The 21,594-nt window shown below is 35.3% G+C and overlaps 1 protein-coding gene across 1 annotated transcript; it reads left to right on the top strand.

Annotated features, from left to right (window-relative positions):
• The first annotated feature begins 4,910 nt into the window (after window positions 1-4,910).
• On the top strand, window positions 4,911-21,567 carry LOC127808120 (replication factor C subunit 5). The gene is made up of 9 exons (XM_052346502.1): window positions 4,911-5,226; window positions 5,327-5,543; window positions 7,969-8,048; window positions 8,142-8,301; window positions 16,086-16,167; window positions 19,713-19,842; window positions 19,958-20,021; window positions 20,093-20,161; window positions 21,250-21,567. Exons 1-9 carry the CDS (start codon window positions 5,034-5,036, stop codon window positions 21,347-21,349), a joined length of 1,095 nt encoding a protein of 364 aa, XP_052202462.1. The 5' UTR covers window positions 4,911-5,033; the 3' UTR covers window positions 21,350-21,567.
• The last annotated feature ends 27 nt before the right edge of the window (window positions 21,568-21,594 follow it).

Raw genomic sequence — 21,594 nt, 5'->3', positions numbered from 1 at the left:
TAGGCCTTTGATGGGGTTTTTCAGGAGTGGCTTTGGGGAGATTCTCCCGGAGATTATCAGTCTCTCCAACTTCCTTATTTTGGTTTCCTTCTCTTATGCTTATCTTAGATTTGGACTCATTTTCTTGTATGCAACAATATGAAATCGTATAATATGATGTTGTGGCAAATATCGCGAGTAAATGGTACTAAATGGAGATAACTCTACTTATATTTTTAAAGTTTAACTCTATATAATTTAAACACTGTCTTATTAACATTTTTTAAAAGCTACCACTCATCATACTTTTTGGAATGTAGCACTTAATGTTAGCTCAAAAACACTAATGTTGACAAGGTAAAAGACAATTATGCCATGAAATAAATCTTGTATTTTCAACCAATGCCCCTCAACACATTAAATATATTTACAATGCCCATTTAAAAATGCTTTTAAATATAAAATAAAAATTTATTTTATTTACATATAAACTTTTATATGTAAATCTCTCCCTATATATGTACTTGTTATGTTTTGCATCGAGTATAGAAGATCTAGAAGAAATCAGTAGAGCCTTGATCAATCTCAAGCGACAGTTTAGATAATTAGTTTTTATTCTAACAGTAACTTAAGTATAAATGTATATTAGGTGTCATGTCTTTTATATTCACTTATGGATCCATTCCAAATATCTATAAATATAAGGCTGGGGCAGTCACTCGAGAGATCATTATGATTATATACGAATGCAATGAAATTGAGAGGAAAGTTTAGATCAGTTAGTATTTTGTAATATCTATTGGGAATTGTACTCTTGAGTGAGAGGGACTATTGTATATAGATTTATCAAGCTTTCTAGTGAATTGCTCTTGGATCGAAGAGGTTGGATGCAGGGTTGCATTCAAGCAATCTGAACAAAGATAATTTGCACGTGTCTTCTTGATTGGTTTGGTTGTTTTTTTTTCTTCCTATTTCATTATTGTTTTTATTTTTGTGCATTGATATTGAATCCGGGTAAGGGAGTTCTATGTGTATGAGAATTGAGAGATTTTTGTGCTTTTAATCCTTATAGTACTATATAAATGTAAATATATAAACTAATTGTCAGTATTAAGTTGCTCCCATCATCGATAATAATAAGGGAATGTAGATAGCAACCAACAAAACTCATTGCCAATGAATTCCATTAGCAACTAAATAAGATCCATTTGCCAACGAAACCCATGGTTAATGTGTTTATTGGCAAATAAATTCATCTTTATGATAGGTTCTAGATTGATAATGAGTTTTAGCGATATAGAACCTAAAGAGATAGAGAAAAATGTATTCGTAAGTTTATGTAACTAAATTAGAGTGATTGTGTAATTTTAAAAAATTAATTGTTGAACCTATTTGTTTTCTTACGAAGCAAACAACCACTTAATCAAAGAAACAAAAAATAAGAAAATTGATATAAAATACAAAAATGTAAAACCCGAACACACTCAAACAAAGAGACAACAATTTACGTGTTTAGATTCGTAAATGGATCTTACTCACAACAAGAGTTTCGCCCTTAGTCAATCCACTAAAAAAATAAGATTACAGTACAAAGATTTATAGTGTACACAAAACACAATAAGAATATACAAGTTATACTTACAATTTGAAGAACACAGATAAAACTGAGCACAAACTATGTACAAGCCTTTCCAGCACTCAAAACAATCTATTTACTTTTCTCACTTACCAGACTTCGTCGACGTCAGAGAAAGATTAGAGAATAAAGAGATTAGGGTTAGGGATTCTTGCTGCTTTGAGAGAGAGAACGAGAGACTTCGCGAGATGCGTCTAAGTTTTAGAATGACCCTTTATCTTCCATCAAACCTTATATATAAAAGGGCAAGTGGCTTTAGCTGTCGGAATGGGCCAATGGAGTGATCAATGGCTCCAATAAAACACGATAAATGCAACAACATTATATTACATATATTAATTTCAAATGAACATGACATGGAAAGAATATGTAATGCAAATTACCATGAAATGCAAATGCAAATTAACATATTAACAATTTAATATCAAATATCATCAAATCATATAATAAAATCAGATCATATATCAACACTATTTAAATCACAAATAATAACATTAAGAAATTATTTTTTTATCTACTTGAAAAAAATAAGCATAATTTGTATATAAGGTCTAGACAAATCTTTTGTCTCACTTTTATCCTACATTCTCTTATGTGAGTGAACCTCACATAATTATTTTCTGCACTTAAGAGTATCGATGAACAAGAGATGAGGGGAAGATAGATAAATTTTAAATTTTAATGTAATTTTGATTTATAACGCACATCAACTACTGCTTCACTAAATTATAAATTCTTTAACTTTGTATTTATATTTTTGTACTTTAAATTTAATAAACAAACAATATTAGAGATCATGTTTTATGTAACGACGTTACAAAATATTTCAATAAAATTGTATGCATGAGTAATAGGTATTCATTATTAAATAACTACACTAGTTGAGAAAGATACTGAAAGAGATTAAGAATTCTCACTATTTATTAGATTCACGAACCCAATTCAATTTAGTGAGATTTTTCATTCATTTTTTTTTCCATCAATAACATTTTATAAGAATCTTTGACCCCCAAATTTGGAGTATCTGACTTTTACGCAATTCACAGGGTTCAACAAACAATTGATGTTTTACGATTAAGGGTGTAATACTCTTTGTAGTTGCGATCCTTATATATCATATTAACAATTAAAATATGGTCGGAACATAAAAAATCTCTATTTGTTAGGGCTTTTTCCTATACCTATGAATTTCATTCTATTGGATCCATAAATGATACACTGGAAGACTTATTTAGGTCTTCCAATATTAATAGGTTGATTGTTTCACTCTTATATATTTCAAATATATATATATATGAGAGTTGTTTCCTGAATCCAAATGAGATTGCTTGGGTTCTCCCAATAACTAAATAGTGTAATATTCTTTAATCTAACTAGGGTTCGCGGTGGTGGAGGAACTGAATAAAAAAAATAGAGATTATAGTTATAAGATATATAATGAAACTACCGTTGGAATTGAGATCTTATTAAAAAAGATACGTACCAAATAAAAATTTGTAATGCAGCAAGTCCAAGTTGAGGTAGAGCTAGTCAATGAACTTAGTTTGCAAGCCGATAAAAAGTAACAGATTGCTGCTCAGGGAAAAGTTTAGCCATTATTCGAGGGAACTCGTGCCTTTGTCTAGGGGGAGAGATCAACTAACTTGAGTATCTCAAATAAGCAGCTGTTGGACTTGAACAAACAACATAAGACTAAAGCGGGAGAGTGGGATGTGGTTGTTCGAGATAAGCTTCGTTGTCCGAGAAAGTGATATTGCAATGTAGTATATAGTCAGAACTCATAAGACACGGGATAATTCCTCCCATGCGGGCATTCTGATGCTTAAGTCATAAATGGTCATCATGATGCTATGAAAAAGCATGCAAAATGTTATTTGGGAGTGATGACGCGTGTCCATTCGGAGGAATGAGTAGGTGTAGCATGCTGTATGTGAGAAGATGAAAGGTCGAATCCAAAAGATCCATAAAATAACAACTTTGGGGGGGGGGGGTATTTATAACCCCTAAATGGCGATGAATATAACACATGGCATGCATGCATGAAGGGTGCAAGTTGTCATTTGTTAGGCCTAGCAATAAACCTCCAATAAGAGAGTATTTCGGGAGAAGAAATGTATTGAGGCAAGTTGTCATTGGGTGGGGCAATAACAAGGCATTAGCTGTCCGAGAGAAATACTCCCTTATTGTTCCCACAAGATAATTACTCAATGAAAGTTTATGTTGTGTAATACTTGTGAAGAAGAATTGCCCAGGAGAACAACATATATCTCCTAGAGAATGTCCTTCTCTAATATTTCTTAGGAAAACTTATTCTCCCAAGAGAGTGTCACTTCATCTAGAAGAACAACAAAACACTGGCTCGAAAGAAGATATGCTATTCCAAGATTCTTGTAAAAATATATATTTATCTCACATTTTGGGGTTTTATTACAAAATAACAATTATAGTTATTTGAGAGGTATCTCGAGCAAATTGTTTAATGTATAAGTTAGTAAAGTAAAAAAATAAAATAAAAAATAAAAGAGGTGTGTGCCCAACGACTGAAAAATAGGTAAACAAAAAATACAATAAAAATAACCAAAGTATTTAAATGATTGATTTATTACTATTAATGCGAGCTACTAACTTATTATATTCATCTTCCAATCAAGAATATTGGAGGATCAAATTGGACCCACCACTTGCCAAAATATAGGATATATCTTTGGGTTCATTGGCCAGTCCCCAGTAAAGTTCGTTTGAATTATGGTAGGTGTTATTAAATTTTGAGTAAAATTTTATTTTAGATCCTTTTTAGTCTTTTTTTTTGCGAAACTAATAAATTAATTATCAAAATACTTCTTATTTTTTTTATTAATTGACATTATTAGATGACATTTTAAATTATTTATTTACCAAAAAATCATTTTACTCATATATAAAATACATGTATAATTTAATATCTATAATTTATATATAAATTTTTAAAATCACTAAAACTTAATACCCAATCATTAAGGAAGGGGGAGTCGTTTGATTAGGATGATGAATTAACAAAGCAACAAACGATTATGGAGAATGAAATCATTTATGCAAAGATGGTGATATAAATTTATATATTTTAGATCATCAAATTTTGAGTTGTATTAGGGTTTTTTTAAATTTTATTATATTTTTTATTTTAATTATCATTAATTTGTTTGATTAATTTTTGATTTGTATGAAATTAACCAGGATTGTAATTCAATGTACTAAATTGACAAAAAGGATAAAACGTATCAAATTGACTGTTTAATACAAAAAATAATTGTTCTAATTCTACACGACACACGGCGAAACCGTGAAGTGAAAACTTTTTGCCGCCATCGCTGCCCATCATCACTGCGCGCGCGCAAGGATACAGTCGCCCGCATCTGGGTTACCACTAGGCAAATCAACAATGGCGGACGTGGTCTCTCTCATGGACATCGACGAGGACGCCAAGGACAAGAACCACTTCCCCAGACCCAACAAGGGCAAAAGCGTCGTCGTCGCCGGCAATCCACCCGACGCCAAAGCCACTCCGTGGGTCGAGAAGTACCGGCCTCAGTCCCTCGCCGACGTCGCCGCCCACCGAGACATCATCGACACAAGTAACCATCTGCTCCCTCTCCTTTCTTGCCCTATATGTTCATGGATAGAAGCCCTAGTACTTGTGTGTTTGTGTGAATGTTTGGCCATTTCTTCGAACAGTTGATAGACTTACTAGCGAGAACAGATTGCCGCACTTGCTTCTGTACGGACCTCCCGGAACGGGCAAGACGTCGACCATTCTGGCTGTGGCTCGCAAGCTATACGGGGCGCAGATGCATAACATGGTGCTGGAGTTGAATGCATCGGATGATCGCGGAATCGATGTCGTGAGGCAGCAGATTCAGGATTTTGCTAGCACTCAGAGCTTCTCCTTTTGGTAATTTTTTCCACTGAAATCCGCATCGAATTAGTAAAGTACCTAACACGTATTTGTTGTTATCAATCGCGTAGAATGGCAATATTTGGATGCCAATTACTTGTAACGAGGGTCTCCAAATTTTGGGAATTTGGTGTTGAAATGAACTTGTACAAGATGAAAGGTGGGAGATTTCATATAATTGGTTGAGATTTCTCTCTGTATGTTTATTTAATTATCTCGTCTGTTAAGCCAAACAATGGACAGGTGCTTATGGATCTTTGGTAGACTTCTCTGTGTAAATTTTTGGTAAGGAGGCCACTCCTTTCTGCATAACACCTTCCTATGGGTCTAGTGGCAGTTTCATATTTGTTGCTTTGCAGTATGTTCATATAATCCTCTATTTTAGAGGTGCGTGTGTGTGTATGTATTGTGTGTGTAAGTAGCATATGGACATCGCTCTACTGCTACTGCAGAAATAGTGAAGCAGCCCCTGATCACTAGGATGTTACCAGTGCTTCCTAGTTGCATGAATGACTTATTTATACAATTAAGGGATGCACATACTTTTAAACCAAGAAACATCTGTCCCACATATCTGAAATGTTTGCTAGTATTGCTACTGCCATGTGTGGTGCACCTGCTGTCCTAAGAAACGAACAACATTTACAGAATAATGTATAATAAAATTCTATTTACACTTATTTGATCTAATTTTGACCTTCTATTTCTCTTTTAGCAATAACTTAATGTTGAATTGATTATAAGCAAACCCCTCCCCCCTTCTCCCTCTCTCTAAATTTTACATGTACTCTCTTAATAGGAAACTGTGTAAGAATCTTTACTTTCTCATTCCCCTGTGTTAAAGGACTTGAAGGTTGACTATCATCATGACCTGTATGTGCCAGTAGCTAGTAAGAGATTTTGAAGTAACGACTCATGAACAGTACAGTTGAGTTCCATGGAAGCAGTTTCTGCATAGTATTACTAGGTGCTGCTTGTTACTCAATAAATTTCCATAACAAAGTAACATATTTGAAATTTGTGACTAGTCCTTTTGCAGGTGTGAAATGACTTTACATTAAATTTATGTTCCTTGCATTTATTCAATATATATATATATATATATATGTTTCCTTGCAACCCATTGTTCCAGAGTCACATTTTACTTGTTTCTGATGTATTTATGCGTGCGTACTACAAGAAATATCTATTTGCATGTGTATGTATGTGCTAAAATCAATTGCCAATATAATTAGTTTATGGATTCTAAACATGTGGAAATCTGTAACCAGCTTGAAGACAGCATGTATTTTGTCCATGAGTACGATTTTATGGAGACAATTGGTCTGGGGTTGATAAATTCTCACCTTTAAGTAGCTTATACCCTTTAAACCCCTCTTTGCTCATCTCATTCACAAATTTCATTGATTTCCATCTCTCAATTTCCATTTAGTAACAAGGTCATTATTGCGGTGTACAATAGCTTTAAAATGGACATATAAGACACATTTTTATTTAGTTTCATTGAAGGTTGGATGTTAATAATGTAAGACTGTTTTAGGGTTTTGTTATCATCAACTACACCTTATCCTAACTAAGTTAGGGTTGGTGGCATGGCATTCATAATGCCAATTGACTTTAAAAAGTCACATCGACAATACAAATCCATACAAAAGAACAATGTGACAAAATCTTACAATAGATGCCCTTCGTAACGTAATCTTCTAGCAAGGGAATGATAAAATAAAGTACTAACACCATCTTCTCCAGGGTTTATGTAAGGGTGTAAAATATTGGGGTTTTAAGCCTATGTGTAAGAAAGGGCATCCCTATTGCTCAAGGCTCCCTACTTTGCAAGAGTTGGGGGAGGGTTGTATTTTTCCTGCCACCTTCCCCTTGTTTTTTTCTTTTTTTTTGGGCAAAGATGCCATTTCCACAACTTAAGTCACCAATCACCTTTAAGTCATGAAGGTACAACTTTATTGTTGCTACCAAGACTTTCCCTCTATCCTTAAGCCACAGTTCAGACTCAACATGGCAGGAACTTAATGTGCCTAACATCATTAAAATGTGCCAAATCTAAGGGTTGGCATTTTTTTGTGTGCCTTATTTGCAGACAGATTATTTGACAGATTACTGAAGGAAATTGTGATTATTTAACATTGTATGGTATCTAATACCATTTCTCAGAGCCTTAGATTCAAAAGTCTTGGCATTGGTTATATTCCTGTTTAGATCATTGAACTTATTCTTTGTCTTCCTTTCTTCTTATTATTTATTTGGCATTGCATTTACTGTATCATGGCTCTTGTGCTTTAATCACAATAATAACATCCAGAGTAACACAAATATTTTCTTTATTATCTATGGGTTTAGGTATTTTAAATCGATTTAAAGTGTTGTCCTTGGTTTTATAATTTATGTAAGCAATGTGCTCCTGCAGTGGGAAATCATCAGTGAAGTTGGTTTTATTGGATGAAGCAGATGCCATGACAAAGGATGCACAATTTGCTTTGCGTCGAGGTTAAAGAAGTTACATTTTTCGTCTTCTCATATAATCTTGCTTTTTGTTAATTTTTTCTCACGTGCCTAATTTTATCCGTGTGCATGTTACAGTGATTGAGAAGTATACAAAAAACACTAGGTTTTCTCTTATATGTAACCACGTCAACAAGATTATTCCAGCTCTACAGTCAAGGTGTACTCGATTTCGGTTTGCTCCTCTTGATGCCATTCATGTTACTGAGCGACTCAAACATGTTATTCAGTCTGAAGAGTAAGTGCTATAGTTGGGGCCACACTGTTCATTTGGCACCTCTCTCTCTCGTGTTGATTTTTCTTTTACGCTGGAATGCTTTGTTAGGAGTCTTTGTACAGATTAATTTTTAGATAGTTGTGTTTTTTCAGCAGTAATTTTCTATACTGCATCCTAGAAATTTGCTGTTGGAATTGTCAGTAGGTGTATTATTATGAAAAAAATCTCTTGCTTTTGTATTGCAATTGAAGCATCTTTAAGCAGCTTCTTGTGAGGCATCACGTTGCTAGAGCTTTTGATGCATGCCCCTTTGTCCTCTTGTTCTAACTTATAAGTTTCTAAATTGAGGATACTCATACCTGTCATTTGCTTATATTGAACATGATGATGCGGGCATCTTATGGCAAATATATTATATCCTTCTTTCTCATGATATTTTGACTGCCATTTCTTTTTCTAATTCTCACGCACCTCATTCTTATCAATCTTGTTATTCTAGCTATGCATTCTTTTCTTGATTTTGTTGTTGTTACCCTGTGTCATGACTGTGTTTCTGATCATTGTTTATAATTTTTTTGACAAGACACACTGTTGTTGTTGCAGTCCATTTTCAGGCTTCCTTTTATTTCTATGCTTACTTTTGTGTCTTTGGTTATTGGTTTCTCTCTGGGCTTCCGTATTTCCAATTGATTTAAGACCACAAGAAGAATGATTTTCTGTGATCTAGCCTTCAGTTTTTAGTATTTCCTTCATTGGTCTTAGCTATATTAATATTCTTCCAGTTTGGGGTCAGCAAAGTACTGATTGAATATGCGAAACCAAAAATGAAGAAAAATAAGAAATTGTGCTAATAGCATGATATTTGAAATCCTTGTCTAGAAGAAGACAAAGTTTTGTTTATGTCAGAACAGAGTTTTGATACTTGTAAATGCATATATATCGTAATTTCAATCAGTACTAGTCTGCTATCATTATCACAGCTGCATGGATGGCTACTACCGCTGTTAAAATTACCTTTTTTTGGTGATTATCTTGTAATCAAATGTACATCCTAATCTTTGCATCACTGCTGGTGCTTCCATGATTGCCACTAAGCCTAAAATCGCAGTAGGTGGGGTTGGTTGCATGATTTTAACTTGCTAGTCATCTCTATTCATGCCCTTATCTTCTATAAGGCTATTATATCTCATATTATACAACATCAACAAAATACCAAGCCTTTATCCCACTATGGGGTCAGCTATTATATCACACAATATGCCTAAGAGATTTTAACCAAGTTTTATTTAGTCTTTCTCTAACTCTTTTACTACAAATTTGTTCATTCCATCCACTGTCTTTATGGACTTCCTCTTCTATGCTCAAAACAATTATAAACTTGTCTCCCACATTTTGCCTTTTACGGTCGCCACTCCTACTTTGTTATGGAGCCCTATTTTTAATTTTCTTTTCATGTATGGCTGTATGTCTAGCTTAACATCCTTATCTTAGACCCTCAGTTATTCTCACATTTTGTTACACGTTAGTGCTCAACTACCAGCATTCCATGCTATACAACCCTCGGATAAAATTTTTTCTTTTAGCTTTGAAGGGATTTTACTATTGCATAAAATGTTGTATAAAATGCTAGATGCAGTTATTTGTTTTAACCATCATGACTTAATTATGCAAGGAACATCCTCAGTAATCTTTTTATCTTTTTGAACAATATATCTGAGATATCTAATTGACTCTTCTTAGAATGATGATATTTTTTGGGAACCAAAATCAAATATTCCTAATACTTAATGTAGAATTCCAGCTATGCATCACAATGTCCTACATGCTCTCTAACTACTAGTGCCGTGAACGTAGAATGGGCGGTTGCAGCTTATCATCCTATCTGGAAGCAGAGTTTATCATCTTGGGAGATATCTTCTTATTTATCTGTTCATGTATTTTGTTTATCTTATGCATTGTTGTGATCTAGTTTATAATCTAGTCCTAAAAATTAGGAGTCCTTATCCTAATATCTAGAAGTTAAAGACTAGGAGATTTTTTAGGAAATCTTTGCGGAAGTTAGTGTATATAATGTAATCCTTTCTCTCGGATTAAGTGGATGAAAAAGAAGGAACAAGAAGTTACAGTTTCTTCATGGTATCAGAGCAGTAAATCTGATCCAGTGCGTGCTTATTTCTGATAAGCCATCATGGCTAACAAAGGCGAGACTTCAGCTTCTGAAGTAACGTTTGGATCCAAAGGAATGGTCATTCCCATGTCCAGCATCCCTAAAGGTCCTATTCTTCAGATTACTGGACACAAATTAAATGGCCAGAACTTCATTCAATGGTCACAATCAGTCATGATGTTTGTCTGTGGAAGAGGCAAGGAAGATTACCTCACCGGAACTGCTGTGCAACCTCAAGAAACTGATCCTACCTACAACATTTGGAAAGTAGAAAACAGCATGGTCATGTCATGGTTGATAAACTCCATGATGAATGCAACAGGAGAGACCTTCCTGTATTATAAAACCTCAAAGGAGATATGGGATGCGGTTAAGGAGACTTATTCCAATGTTGATAATACCTCGAAGGTGTTTAGAATAAAGAATGTGCTTCATGAATTAAGGCAAAGAGATATGTCTGTAACAGACTATTTCAATGCTTTAACTCGCCAATGGCAACAGTTGGATATTCTTGAAGAAAAATCTTGGAAGTGCTCAAAAGATGCTCAACAATACAAGAAGATTGTTGAAAAAGATCAAGTCTACCAATTCCTTCTTGGACTCAACAAAGATTTGGATGATGTGAGGGGAATAATACTAAGTATTAAGCCACTCCCTAGTGTCAGGGAAGTCTTCTCAGAAGTTCATAGGGAGGAAAGCCAAAAGAAACTAATGCTGGGATCACAACACCCTTTTCTTTTGGTTGAGAACTCTACCATGGTAGCCCAAGGAAATACCTCCAATCGTGACAAGCAATAGAAGAACAGACTTGTGTGCGAACACTGTAAGAAAGTTGGGCATACAAAGGACATATGCTGGAAGCTTCATGGCAAACCAACAAATTGGAAACCAGCCCAAGAGAAAGAAGGACGTGGAATACTGCTCACACATAAATGCTGAGACCAATCCATTCAGTAAAGAACAACTTGAAGCACTTCAAAAGATACTGCAACAAGCTCTTCAAAATACTGCTACTGGATCTGGTATGCTAGCCTCAAAAGGTAACCTCCTTCATGTCCTAAGTATCCAACAAGAAAATCCAAAGGCCCGGATAGTTGACTTGGGTGCAACAGATCATATGACAGGAGATATATCTTTGTTTAACAAGTATATTCCTTGTCTTGATAGTAAGTATACCGTCTGCATAGCAGATAGAACTCTATCCCAAGTAAAAGGCAGAGGATCTGTTATGGTTTCTGGGTGAATTAACCTTGAACCAGTTTTTTATGTTCCTAATCTGAATTGTAACTTACTTTCAATGAGTAAACTGACAAAAGAGAGAAACTGCATCACTAAATTCTTAGTGGTTTGTGTGAATTTCAGGAATCGGACTCAGAGAAGAGGATTGGCAGTGCTAAGATGTCTGCAGGACTCTACCTCTTTGAGTTGAAGATGTTCAACTATCACAATTAGCTTCAAAACCATGTAGTGCTCTAAATTCTAGCTCAAATACCCTTAGTTCAGCCATGTTGTGGCATTATCGGTTAGGACATCCAAATTTTATGTATCTCAAGAAGTTATTTCCCTCATTATTCAATAAGAAGGCTGTGCTTTATCAATGTGAGGCTTGTCAACTTTCTAAGCATACTCGTGGTACATATCCTAATTGTCCTCACAAATCTTCACATCCTTTTTCTATGATTCATAGTGATATTTGGGGACCATCTAGGGTCCACAATATCATCGGTGCCAAGTGGTTTGTCACATTCATCGATGACCACACTAGACTCACTTGGGTGTTCGGTGTTCCTAATGAAAGAGACATCAGAGCTTGGAAGTAGTTTTGAACACTTTCACAACATGATCATGAATCAGTTTCAAACCAAGATACAAGTGTTCAAAATTGACAATGGTCAGGAGTACTTCCATTCTAACCTTAATGCCTACCTATCCAAACATGGTATTGTTCACCAAACTTCTTGTGTTGACACTCCACAATAAAACGGAGTTGCCGAAAGGAAAAATATACTTCTTTTGGAAGTCACCAAATCTCTTATGTTGGCATCCAACATCCCTAAACATTTTTGGGGTGAAACAGTCCTCACTGCCACCTACCTTATAAACTAGATGCCTTCCTGTGTGTTGAACTTCAAAACCCCATCTCAAACTCTTCTTAAAACCTTTCCTCACACCAAATTACTCTCCTCCATTTCTCTGAAAGTATTTGGGTGCATTGAATTTATTCATAATACTCAGCCACAACGCAACAAACTTGATCCAAAATCTCTTGAGTGTGTCTTTCTTGGCTATTCATCTCATCAAAGGGGTTATAAATGCTATTCTCCTGCTACCAGAAAATTTTACAACACTACGGATATTACCTTCTTTGAAAATCAGCCTTTTTACACCAAAACTGATATTCAGGGGGAGCATCACTCTCACGAGGAATATCAGTTTTTGGATCTTCAACCTACCTTTATAACCCCTCAGCTTCACTTCAGTCTTCCAATGATTCTAAGGAGCTGGTTGTGTATACAAGGCGTCAAAAAACCCAAGGGAAAGTAGAGAACTGCAACATTCAGACCACTGAGCAAGAATCAACTCCAAATTCTGAACCTCCTGAAGTTGGCATAGGTAATACACTTTCTATTCCTGCTCTTGAATCTAACATTGAAACCCAAGTACAAGAGCTGATTTAGACATGCCCGTAGCTCTGAGGAAAGGAGTCAGATCCTGCACCCGACATCCAATAGCAAAATTTGTCTCATATGAAAAATTATCGCCCAGTTTTCGTGCATTTTCCACTCAATTGGACAATATGCATATTCCAAAGGATATTTATGAAGCTCTTAGGGAACCTAAGTGGAAGATGGCAGTGATGGATGAAATTATAGCTCTTGAAACAAATGGCACTTGGGTGATAACTGACCTCCCCAAAGGTAAAGAACCAATTAGTTGTAAGTGGATTTTTACAGTTAAATATAATGTTGATGGAAGTTTAAACCGATTCAAGGCCCGACTAGTTGCCAAAGGGTTCACCCAATCTTATAGAATAGACTACGAGGAGACATTTGCTCCAGTGGCCAAATTAAATTCAGTTCGAGTCCTACTTACCTTAGCAACAAATTTGGATTGGCCATTTCACCAACTTGACATCAAGAATGCCTTTTTAAATGGTGACTTGGAAGAGGACGTGTATATGGAAATACTTCCAGGATTCGATAACCAGGTAAGGATGGGAAAGTATGCAAACTTAGAAAACCATTATACGGGCTCAAGCAATCTCCAAGAGCATGGTTTGACCGACTCACCGGAGTTCTAAAAAGGTATGATTTCCTCCAATGCCAATATGATCATACCTTATTTGTGAAATTTTCAAAGGAAGGAAAAAGGGCTATTATTATTGTGTATGTAGATGATTTAATCATCACAGAGATTACAATGAGGAAATTAGTAATGCAAAGAAGCTGCTAGCAAAGGAATTTGAAGTAAAAGACTTAGGATTCCTAAAGTACTTCCTCGGGATGGAAATAGCTCGATAAAAAAAGGGAATTTCTGTTACCGAAAGGAAATATGTACTAGACTTGTTAAAGGAGATGGGTATGATTGGGTGCAAACCAGTTGAAATTCCAATGGATGTAGACTACAAGTTTGATGAAATTCAAGGAGATAGTTTAATAGACAAGGGGAGATACCAACGGCTTGTGGGAAAACTCATCTACCTCTCCCATACTCGACCTAACATCGGATTTGCAGTGGGCATGGTAAGCTGAAGCATGAATAATCCAACAAAAGTGTATCTTAAGGCTGTTCATCGAATTCTTCAGTATCTAAAAAGAAATCCAGGAGAGGGCTTGTACTTCAATAAAATAGAAAATAGAGGAATAAATGTGTTCATTGATGCAGACTAGGCTGGTTCCATAAGTGACTGTCGATCTACAACAGGCTATTGTTCCTATGTTTGGGGAAATCTTGTTACATGGAGGAGCAAAAAACAGTTAGTGGTTGCAAGGAGTAGTGCTGAAGCAGAATATCGGGCCATGTCTCATGGGACATGTGAAGGAATATGGCTTATGAGGCTACTAAGGGAGCTAAAAATGCAACTCAATATGCCTATGAGATTATTATGTGATAATAGGGCCACAATAAGTATTGCAAAGAATCTAGTCCAACATGACCGAACAAAGCACATAGAATTGGATCGACACTTCATTGAAGAAAAGTTGGAAGTAGGTATAGTGAACCTGATTTATTTTCCAACTGTGTCTTAGACTGCGGATATTCTAACAAAGGCATTGCCGAGACAGACCTTTGAGAAACTGAAGTCCAAGCTGGGTATGCTTGATATACATAGCCTAGCTTGAGGGGGAGTGTAGAATTCTAGCTATGCAATATGCATCACAATGTCCTACATGCTCTCTAACTATTAGTGCTGTGAATGTAGAATGGGCGGCTGCAGCTTATCATCCTATTTGAAAGCAGAGTTTATCATCTTGGGAGATATCTTCTATTTATCTGTTCATTTATTTTGTTTATTTTATGCATTGTTGTGATCTAGTGTATAATCTAGTCCTAAAAATTAGGAGTCCTCATCTTAATATCTAGAAGCTAAAGACTAGGAGATTTTTTAGGAAATCTTTGCGGAAGTTAGTGTATATAATGTAATCCTTTCTTTCAGATTAAGTGGATGAAAAAGAAGGAACAAGAAGTTCCAGTTTCTTCACTTACTAAAATATGAACCTAAGTTAAAGTAAGAAACAAAATGTAAAATTCCAATCATCTTTAAAATTCCAATCATCTTTAGTCCCTAATACACAAAAGCCCTAATGACAAGATATATAAAGTTCTAAAACAGTTAGAACTCTCAACCTCCCTCAATTAGTATATTCTGGTGAATTGCTGTCCCTATTAGAAAGTGGAAAACTGAAGTTCACCTTTTTGTAGTCCACTTAAGTAGGGGATGATTCATAATAGATATATATTTTCCTAATAATTCCAATACTTGAGCTCATAAACCTGAAGGATAGCAAATGAGTTGGATGGCTTCTCTATTAACAACCCCCCAAGCCTTAATCCCGCTAGGTGGATATGGCTTCTCTCCTTATGAAGCAGAAATACTATTAGAAGGGAGTTGTGTCAGTGTGATATTTGTCTGAGATATTGAAACTCCCAGGACACTCTTGGACATGTATATGGAACGTTCTAAATTTAATACTACTCTGAACTTATATTCCTAAATTTAAAATAGTTACATCTAGTTTTCTGGTGCCCTAGGGCATATCAACATCCTATTTGAAATTGAAATGTGGTATTCCTGTATAGTATCGTAGAAATTTTTTTTAAGATAAACACAAGATAGTTTTCCAAATTTTATGCACTTCAAGAAATAGAACTAGGAAATGTTGATTCTAATTATGCCAAATTGGGACCATGTTTGTTGTGCATTATATCCATTATAATTTTTTTATCTTGTAGATGTCAACATATCCATATAGTATTATACTCAAGTTCAAACTTGTATCCATGTTTCATAGCTGTTCTTTATGAATTTGATTTAATACTTTAAAGAATCTAACATGAGCGATGCTGTTGCTATTTTCTTTTGTTGCAATCTTTTATCTCTACTGTTGATTGATACTATATGATCTCACTGAACTAGGCTCGATGTAACTGAGAGTGGCTTAGCAGCACTGGTACGGCTTAGCAATGGTGACATGAGAAAGGCTTTGAACATCTTGCAGGTTCTTAACTTTTTATTACTTGCTTTTGTTTATATATTAGTTCATGTATATTGATGATTACCTTTTTTTTGTTTTTGTTTTTTGTTTTCATTGATAAGTAAATAGTCTATGAAAAAGAACTGCCTATGGGGGTGAACCTTATATAAAAAACACCTTATGAGTGCACACCCAGCACAAAGTATGAGCAAGAACCAGGAGTTCTTGTTAGAAAATTGACAAGCACAATGAAGGTCATCCAAAAACTACAAAATAGAGCACAAGCAAAATAAGATGTCCATTCTCATCTGAGAATACGAAGCAGAAATAATGTCACTCATCAGATAGAGAGACTTTAGGTGGAGAATCACATTTATTGCGATAAATTGATATGATGTCAACAGCCTAGTAAAATATCTAATTTTACATGCTGTTTTCCTTTTTTCTATATGCTTCTTAGTTATTTCAGTTTTTTTCTTCTTTTTATTTTGTTATGTTTGGGTTTGATTGTTCCAGTATGCAAAAAGACAAATGAACTGCCTTTTTGATGCCTTGGTCGCACCTTAATATTGCAGGTGTAATTAGTTTATATCTGGTGCTAGTATTTTATTCTTACAACCTCTGTAATCTTCATGAGATTTACATGATAGGGGTAGTAATTCAGCCCATTATCTGCTTACCTTTCCACCCCTAGTAGGGGGTCTTGTGGCCAACCAGCTAGATGGTAGCAGGATTTGGATAGATTATTAAATCCTTGTGTGGGTTCAAAATCCGGCAGGGTCACTACTGCCTTGTGTTGCCAATTATGCAAAACCATACAGGATTTTCCTTGTAGGCCTTCAAGTACTTTGTTATCCTACTGTTAGGGTATGGTTATTTATATAGCATTAGATCTTTCTTTGCTCTTCTGTGATGGTGGATGTGTGCTCTTAGTAACCGCATTAGATCTTTATTTTCTTTTCCCTATGGTGGATCCATTATTCTATTGTGTAGACTTGGAAGCATTAAAACTGCATCTAATGCAATGTATTCCGGGAAAATGAAAAAGAAAATCACAGTTTTCTCCTGTCTAAAAGAGTATCTACAAAGCTGTATTGCGTTGTAGATTTACCTCAATTGGGACCCTGTGGATCACATCCATACTGTGCTCATTGTGAAGTACCATCTTATCTAAAAGTTTAAGTTATTAGATAGAGGGTTAATTTTATCTTTTATATTATTGTATTTAGTCTTAACATGCCCCCTAAGTGTGGTCGGGCCACTGCATAACCGGTCCAACACTTGCAACAATTTAAATATTGGGTCAACAATGAGGTTTGAACTAAGGATCTTTGTTTGCTTTGGTACCATGTTGAATTGTTAACCACAATTTCATTTAAAAGCTTAAGCTGTTAAATTGAGGGTTAACTATCTTTTTTTAACTCTCAACACCCATGTTCAACACTTAGTATTTGGGATGGGATATATGAGATATTGCATGGCATCATTAGTTGGACTTTTGGTAAAACCATGCAGAAAACTCTGCTTCTATGCATTAAAAACTCTATGCTGGTCTATTAGAGCCATTTTACCTAAAGTACATAAAAAATTTGGAAAATGTAAAGTTTAGCTGTATCCTTTTATTCTTGGGCATATAATTAGATTAGTTTGACGCTTGGGCAGGGCATGCACATTGGCACTTGGCACTTCTACTAGTGCCCGTGTAACATAGGGCATATGTGAAGTTTGATCAGTAATTTTATTATTTTTTTTGACATCTATCGACATATTAAAAGATTGATGAATTATCGACGAAGATTAAGAATTCTAATTATTTTAAATTTATTATTCTAGTATCTAGGGTTTTATTCATTTAGGAATTTTAGAGGATTAGGGATTTTAAATTTTATTTTTACTTGAATTTGGATTTCTAGTTTAGTAAGGATTAGGACACTATGTTTTTGTTTATTGTTTTAATTTGGATTCCTAATTTGCTAGGATTCTGTTAATTTATAAGTTGCTGAATATAAGATATTTAAATTTGGATTGTTGATTATTGAATACTTCATTCTATCCCTTCCTTTCTTATTCTCCTTTTCTCTAAGTTACTCTTCTTCTTCCTCTTCTCTTCTTTGGTTCTACATCCATTATATAGTTTCAACATTTAGCAACGTGTTGATCAAACCAGAATAACCCTTCCCAAACCTACTGCATTGTTGTCCCTTGATTTTCATTAAATTAACTTACAATTAGATTTCAAATGCGTACAAATGTGATTAAATGGCTGATAAGACTCTTGATTCTTAATTGACCTGAATTTGGCAAGTCTGAAGTTCATTGTGGAAGCATGGAATCAGGTACTGGGCATATGGGATGTGAATTCTTGAAAAGTTATTGAGGCATTTAAGAGTAAATGTGTGTTTTCACCAAGTTTTTCTTGTTCCTATTCCTATTCTTTTTGTTTCAAATAATAAACAGAGTGATAAAAAGATAGAAAGGCATACTACCCATGTACAAAATGAGATAATCAAAACAAACCCCATATCCCTTTTAATACCACTATTGTTCAAATGGCTCTATGATATTGAAAAACTATTCAAGCATGGTTCTGTGCCACCATAAAAGCAGGTGGAGGAGCCTACTCTTCTGTCAGGAAGGGATTCTTGCACATGCTTTGCAGATCCTGGGGAGTAGTCCAGCCAACTGATCCACATGAAAGCATGCTGGAAGGAGCCACACATTCTTCTTCCTTCTGCCACAAGGGCTCCTCTCCGAGCCACAATAAGATCCATCACATGATGCAAAAATCCCCTATCATCCCAAATTAGCCCGAAAACAGAAGACCATATTTCTTAGGTGTTTGGTAATTGAGAACATAATCAATGGATAAACCATCCGGGTTACACATCCCTTCACTCAGGTATCAATTGTCAGAATCTTGCCTTGCACTGGTATCACGAAAGGAAGCTTATAAACTTAAATTCATCTCTAAGGAAAAGAAGGTTCCCTGCAATCCAACAGAGTATCATTTAAGGCTTTGTAACTTGAAACAGGATTAATAGTATTCAACCACAAACTGAATCCTGCCCTTCCAATTTCTCAATAAGATCCCTTCCAAAGGAAGCATCATAACAGCCTCCAAAATGGACAATACTAAGGTAGTCTTTAACCATAGCTCTTTTGATGGAGGACATACTTTCTTTTGAATCTGTTCGTTGTTGATCTGTTCTGCATCATCTTCTATCTCAAGCCATGCAATAAGGCACAGAAAAGGCCTTTTTTAACCTGAAATCAAAGCACCAATTATGATTCTAGACTCTGTTCCTCTCCTGTTACATGCCTCTAGAGATATGCAGTTTGAACTTGATCCAGTACCTGGCCCTAGATGTTCTGTCAGGGACTAAGGTTGATAATTCACATTTTATAATTTCAAGTATCCTTCCCAGATATCACTTTTTACAATGTGTAATTACTTTCTGCTCAAAATTCTGGGGAATGGTTGGCTTCTTATTTTACTTTACTTTCTTTGTGTGAGTTGATAAATAGTTGTTTTGTGAGTATATACTGAATGACCTTTTTTATGCATGCAGTCAACACACATGGCCTCTCAGCAAATAACAGAGGAAGCAGTTTATTTGTGCACTGGAAATCCATTGCCTAAAGACATTGAACAAATATCTCACTGGCTTCTAAATGAATCATTTGCAGTTGGTTTTAGACGTATCCAGCATGTGTGGTTTAGTAATACAATTTTAATGTAGCTGGGTGCAAGTACACAAGAAAGTTTATTATTGTTCTTTTTGTTCTCATCTTTTGGCTACTTAACTATCTTTAGGAATATCTGAAATAAAGGCAAGGAAAGGATTAGCTTTGGTGGATATTGTAAGAGAAGTGACAATGTAAGTCCTCATCCTGATTTTAACTATGCATGTCATTTGCTTGATCTTAACTCCATGGTATTGTATAACAGGTTTGTCTTTAAGATCAAGATGCCATCAGATGTTCGTGTTCAGCTAATCAATGACATGGCTGATATTGAGTATGTATCCATATTTTCCTCTATTTTTCTGCATTCTGTCTATTGTCCAAGAGTGTGATCTTTTTAACAACAGTTTCACTTATAGTTTTGATGCAGTAAAAGGTACATAGTTAGGATGTAGGTGCATCATTTTAGAATGCATATGCAAACATGGCTAGAGATGCATTTATTCTTAGCAAACTTAACCATCATATGTAATTGGATATGCTTGTTATGTTGAAGAAATGTCTGGGGCAATTGTTGGTAAGTAACCTTGATATGCATTTCTTTTTATGAGAATCTTGATATGTATTACTTGTTCATGTTCTTGTGCTAGGAACCAATGAAAATCTGCTGGATGCTCTGGCATCTTCTAGTAACTAAACTAAATTCAGTTAAACCTTACTGCAAATTTGTGGTTCTGTTATATAACTTCAAGTAATTTGCTTTGATTGCAAATTTGTGGTTCTGTTCGTCCAAGAGAATGGATTTTTTTTTTTTTTTTTTTCCGGCTAAGTATATTGCTAACCTTAAATGGGAATAGTTGTATGTAACACTGGTCACTCTTCTCCTTAACATATTTTTCTATAAAATGGTTAGCATGTAGCGCTTTGCCTTATCAGTTACATGGTTATACTTGGATGAACATATTATGGAAGCTTAACACGCAGCTGCCTTTCCTCCTTAATCCTGTTTCTGGGATAGGTTATGCGGCATTCTCTTTGACCAATAGATTATGAAAGCTTAACATGTAGCTGTGCTTCCTCCTAAATCCTGTTCCAGGACAGGTACAATATTCATACAGGTTTACCTTTAGAGGTTTGTAAAACTGAAATGGGAAGCTGGTGTAGCTTGACGGGTGGTGGTAATATCTTTGAACATTGGAGTGAACTATTACAAACTGTAAAGTATTTTAAATTGACAAACTGTAAACTAATTGATGATTGATTTTTGAAGGAAAGGGAATAATTGGTTCAGATAGATAAATCTACTTGATGTTCATTTAGGATTAATGGACTTCTGGACATAGAAGAGAATGCGGTTGGATGGACCTCCTGCTGATGTTTCCATTGCATTAAACTGCGCAATTCCTTTTTTTTTTTTGGCAGGTACAGGTTGAGTTTTGGGTGCAATGATAAGTTGCAGCTTGGATCACTTTTTTCTACCTTTGCACGCGCTCGTTCTGCCTTGGTTGTTGCTGCAAAGTAGTCGAGTTGTTAGATTTGTGCATTTTGCATTCTCTAGCTCCTCCCATCTGTATGGTTTCTTCATTCTCCAGTGGCTTAAAGTAAATAGTTACAATATGCTTATTTGTTTTTTGGGTCTGAAGCTGGTTAATTTAATTATGCCCATTTTCCTGTAATTCACAAATGCAAGCTTGAAGACAGTGAAGCTCTAGTTTTCCCCTTTCTTTGGAAAGGTTCCAACTCATACGCTCTGCTAGATAATGTCTA

The sequence above is a fragment of the Diospyros lotus genome, chromosome 8 (genome assembly GCF_014633365.1).
Source record: "Diospyros lotus cultivar Yz01 chromosome 8, ASM1463336v1, whole genome shotgun sequence".
Taxonomy (NCBI): domain Eukaryota; kingdom Viridiplantae; phylum Streptophyta; class Magnoliopsida; order Ericales; family Ebenaceae; genus Diospyros; species Diospyros lotus.
Note: the sequence above shows the minus strand (reverse complement) of the source record. Positions and strands in the feature narration are given on the sequence as shown.

Excerpts from the sequence above, each read along its gene's own strand:
- LOC127808120 (XM_052346502.1), top strand. The coding sequence starts at position 5,034 with ATGGCGGACGTGGTCTCTCTCATGGACATCGACGAGGACGCCAAGGAC. Across the intron at positions 16,168-19,712 it reads AGGCTTTGAACATCTTGCAG|TCAACACACATGGCCTCTCA; the intron begins GTTCTTAACTTT and ends TTATGCATGCAG. Across the intron at positions 19,843-19,957 it reads ATTTGCAGTTGGTTTTAGAC|GAATATCTGAAATAAAGGCA; the intron begins GTATCCAGCATG and ends AACTATCTTTAG.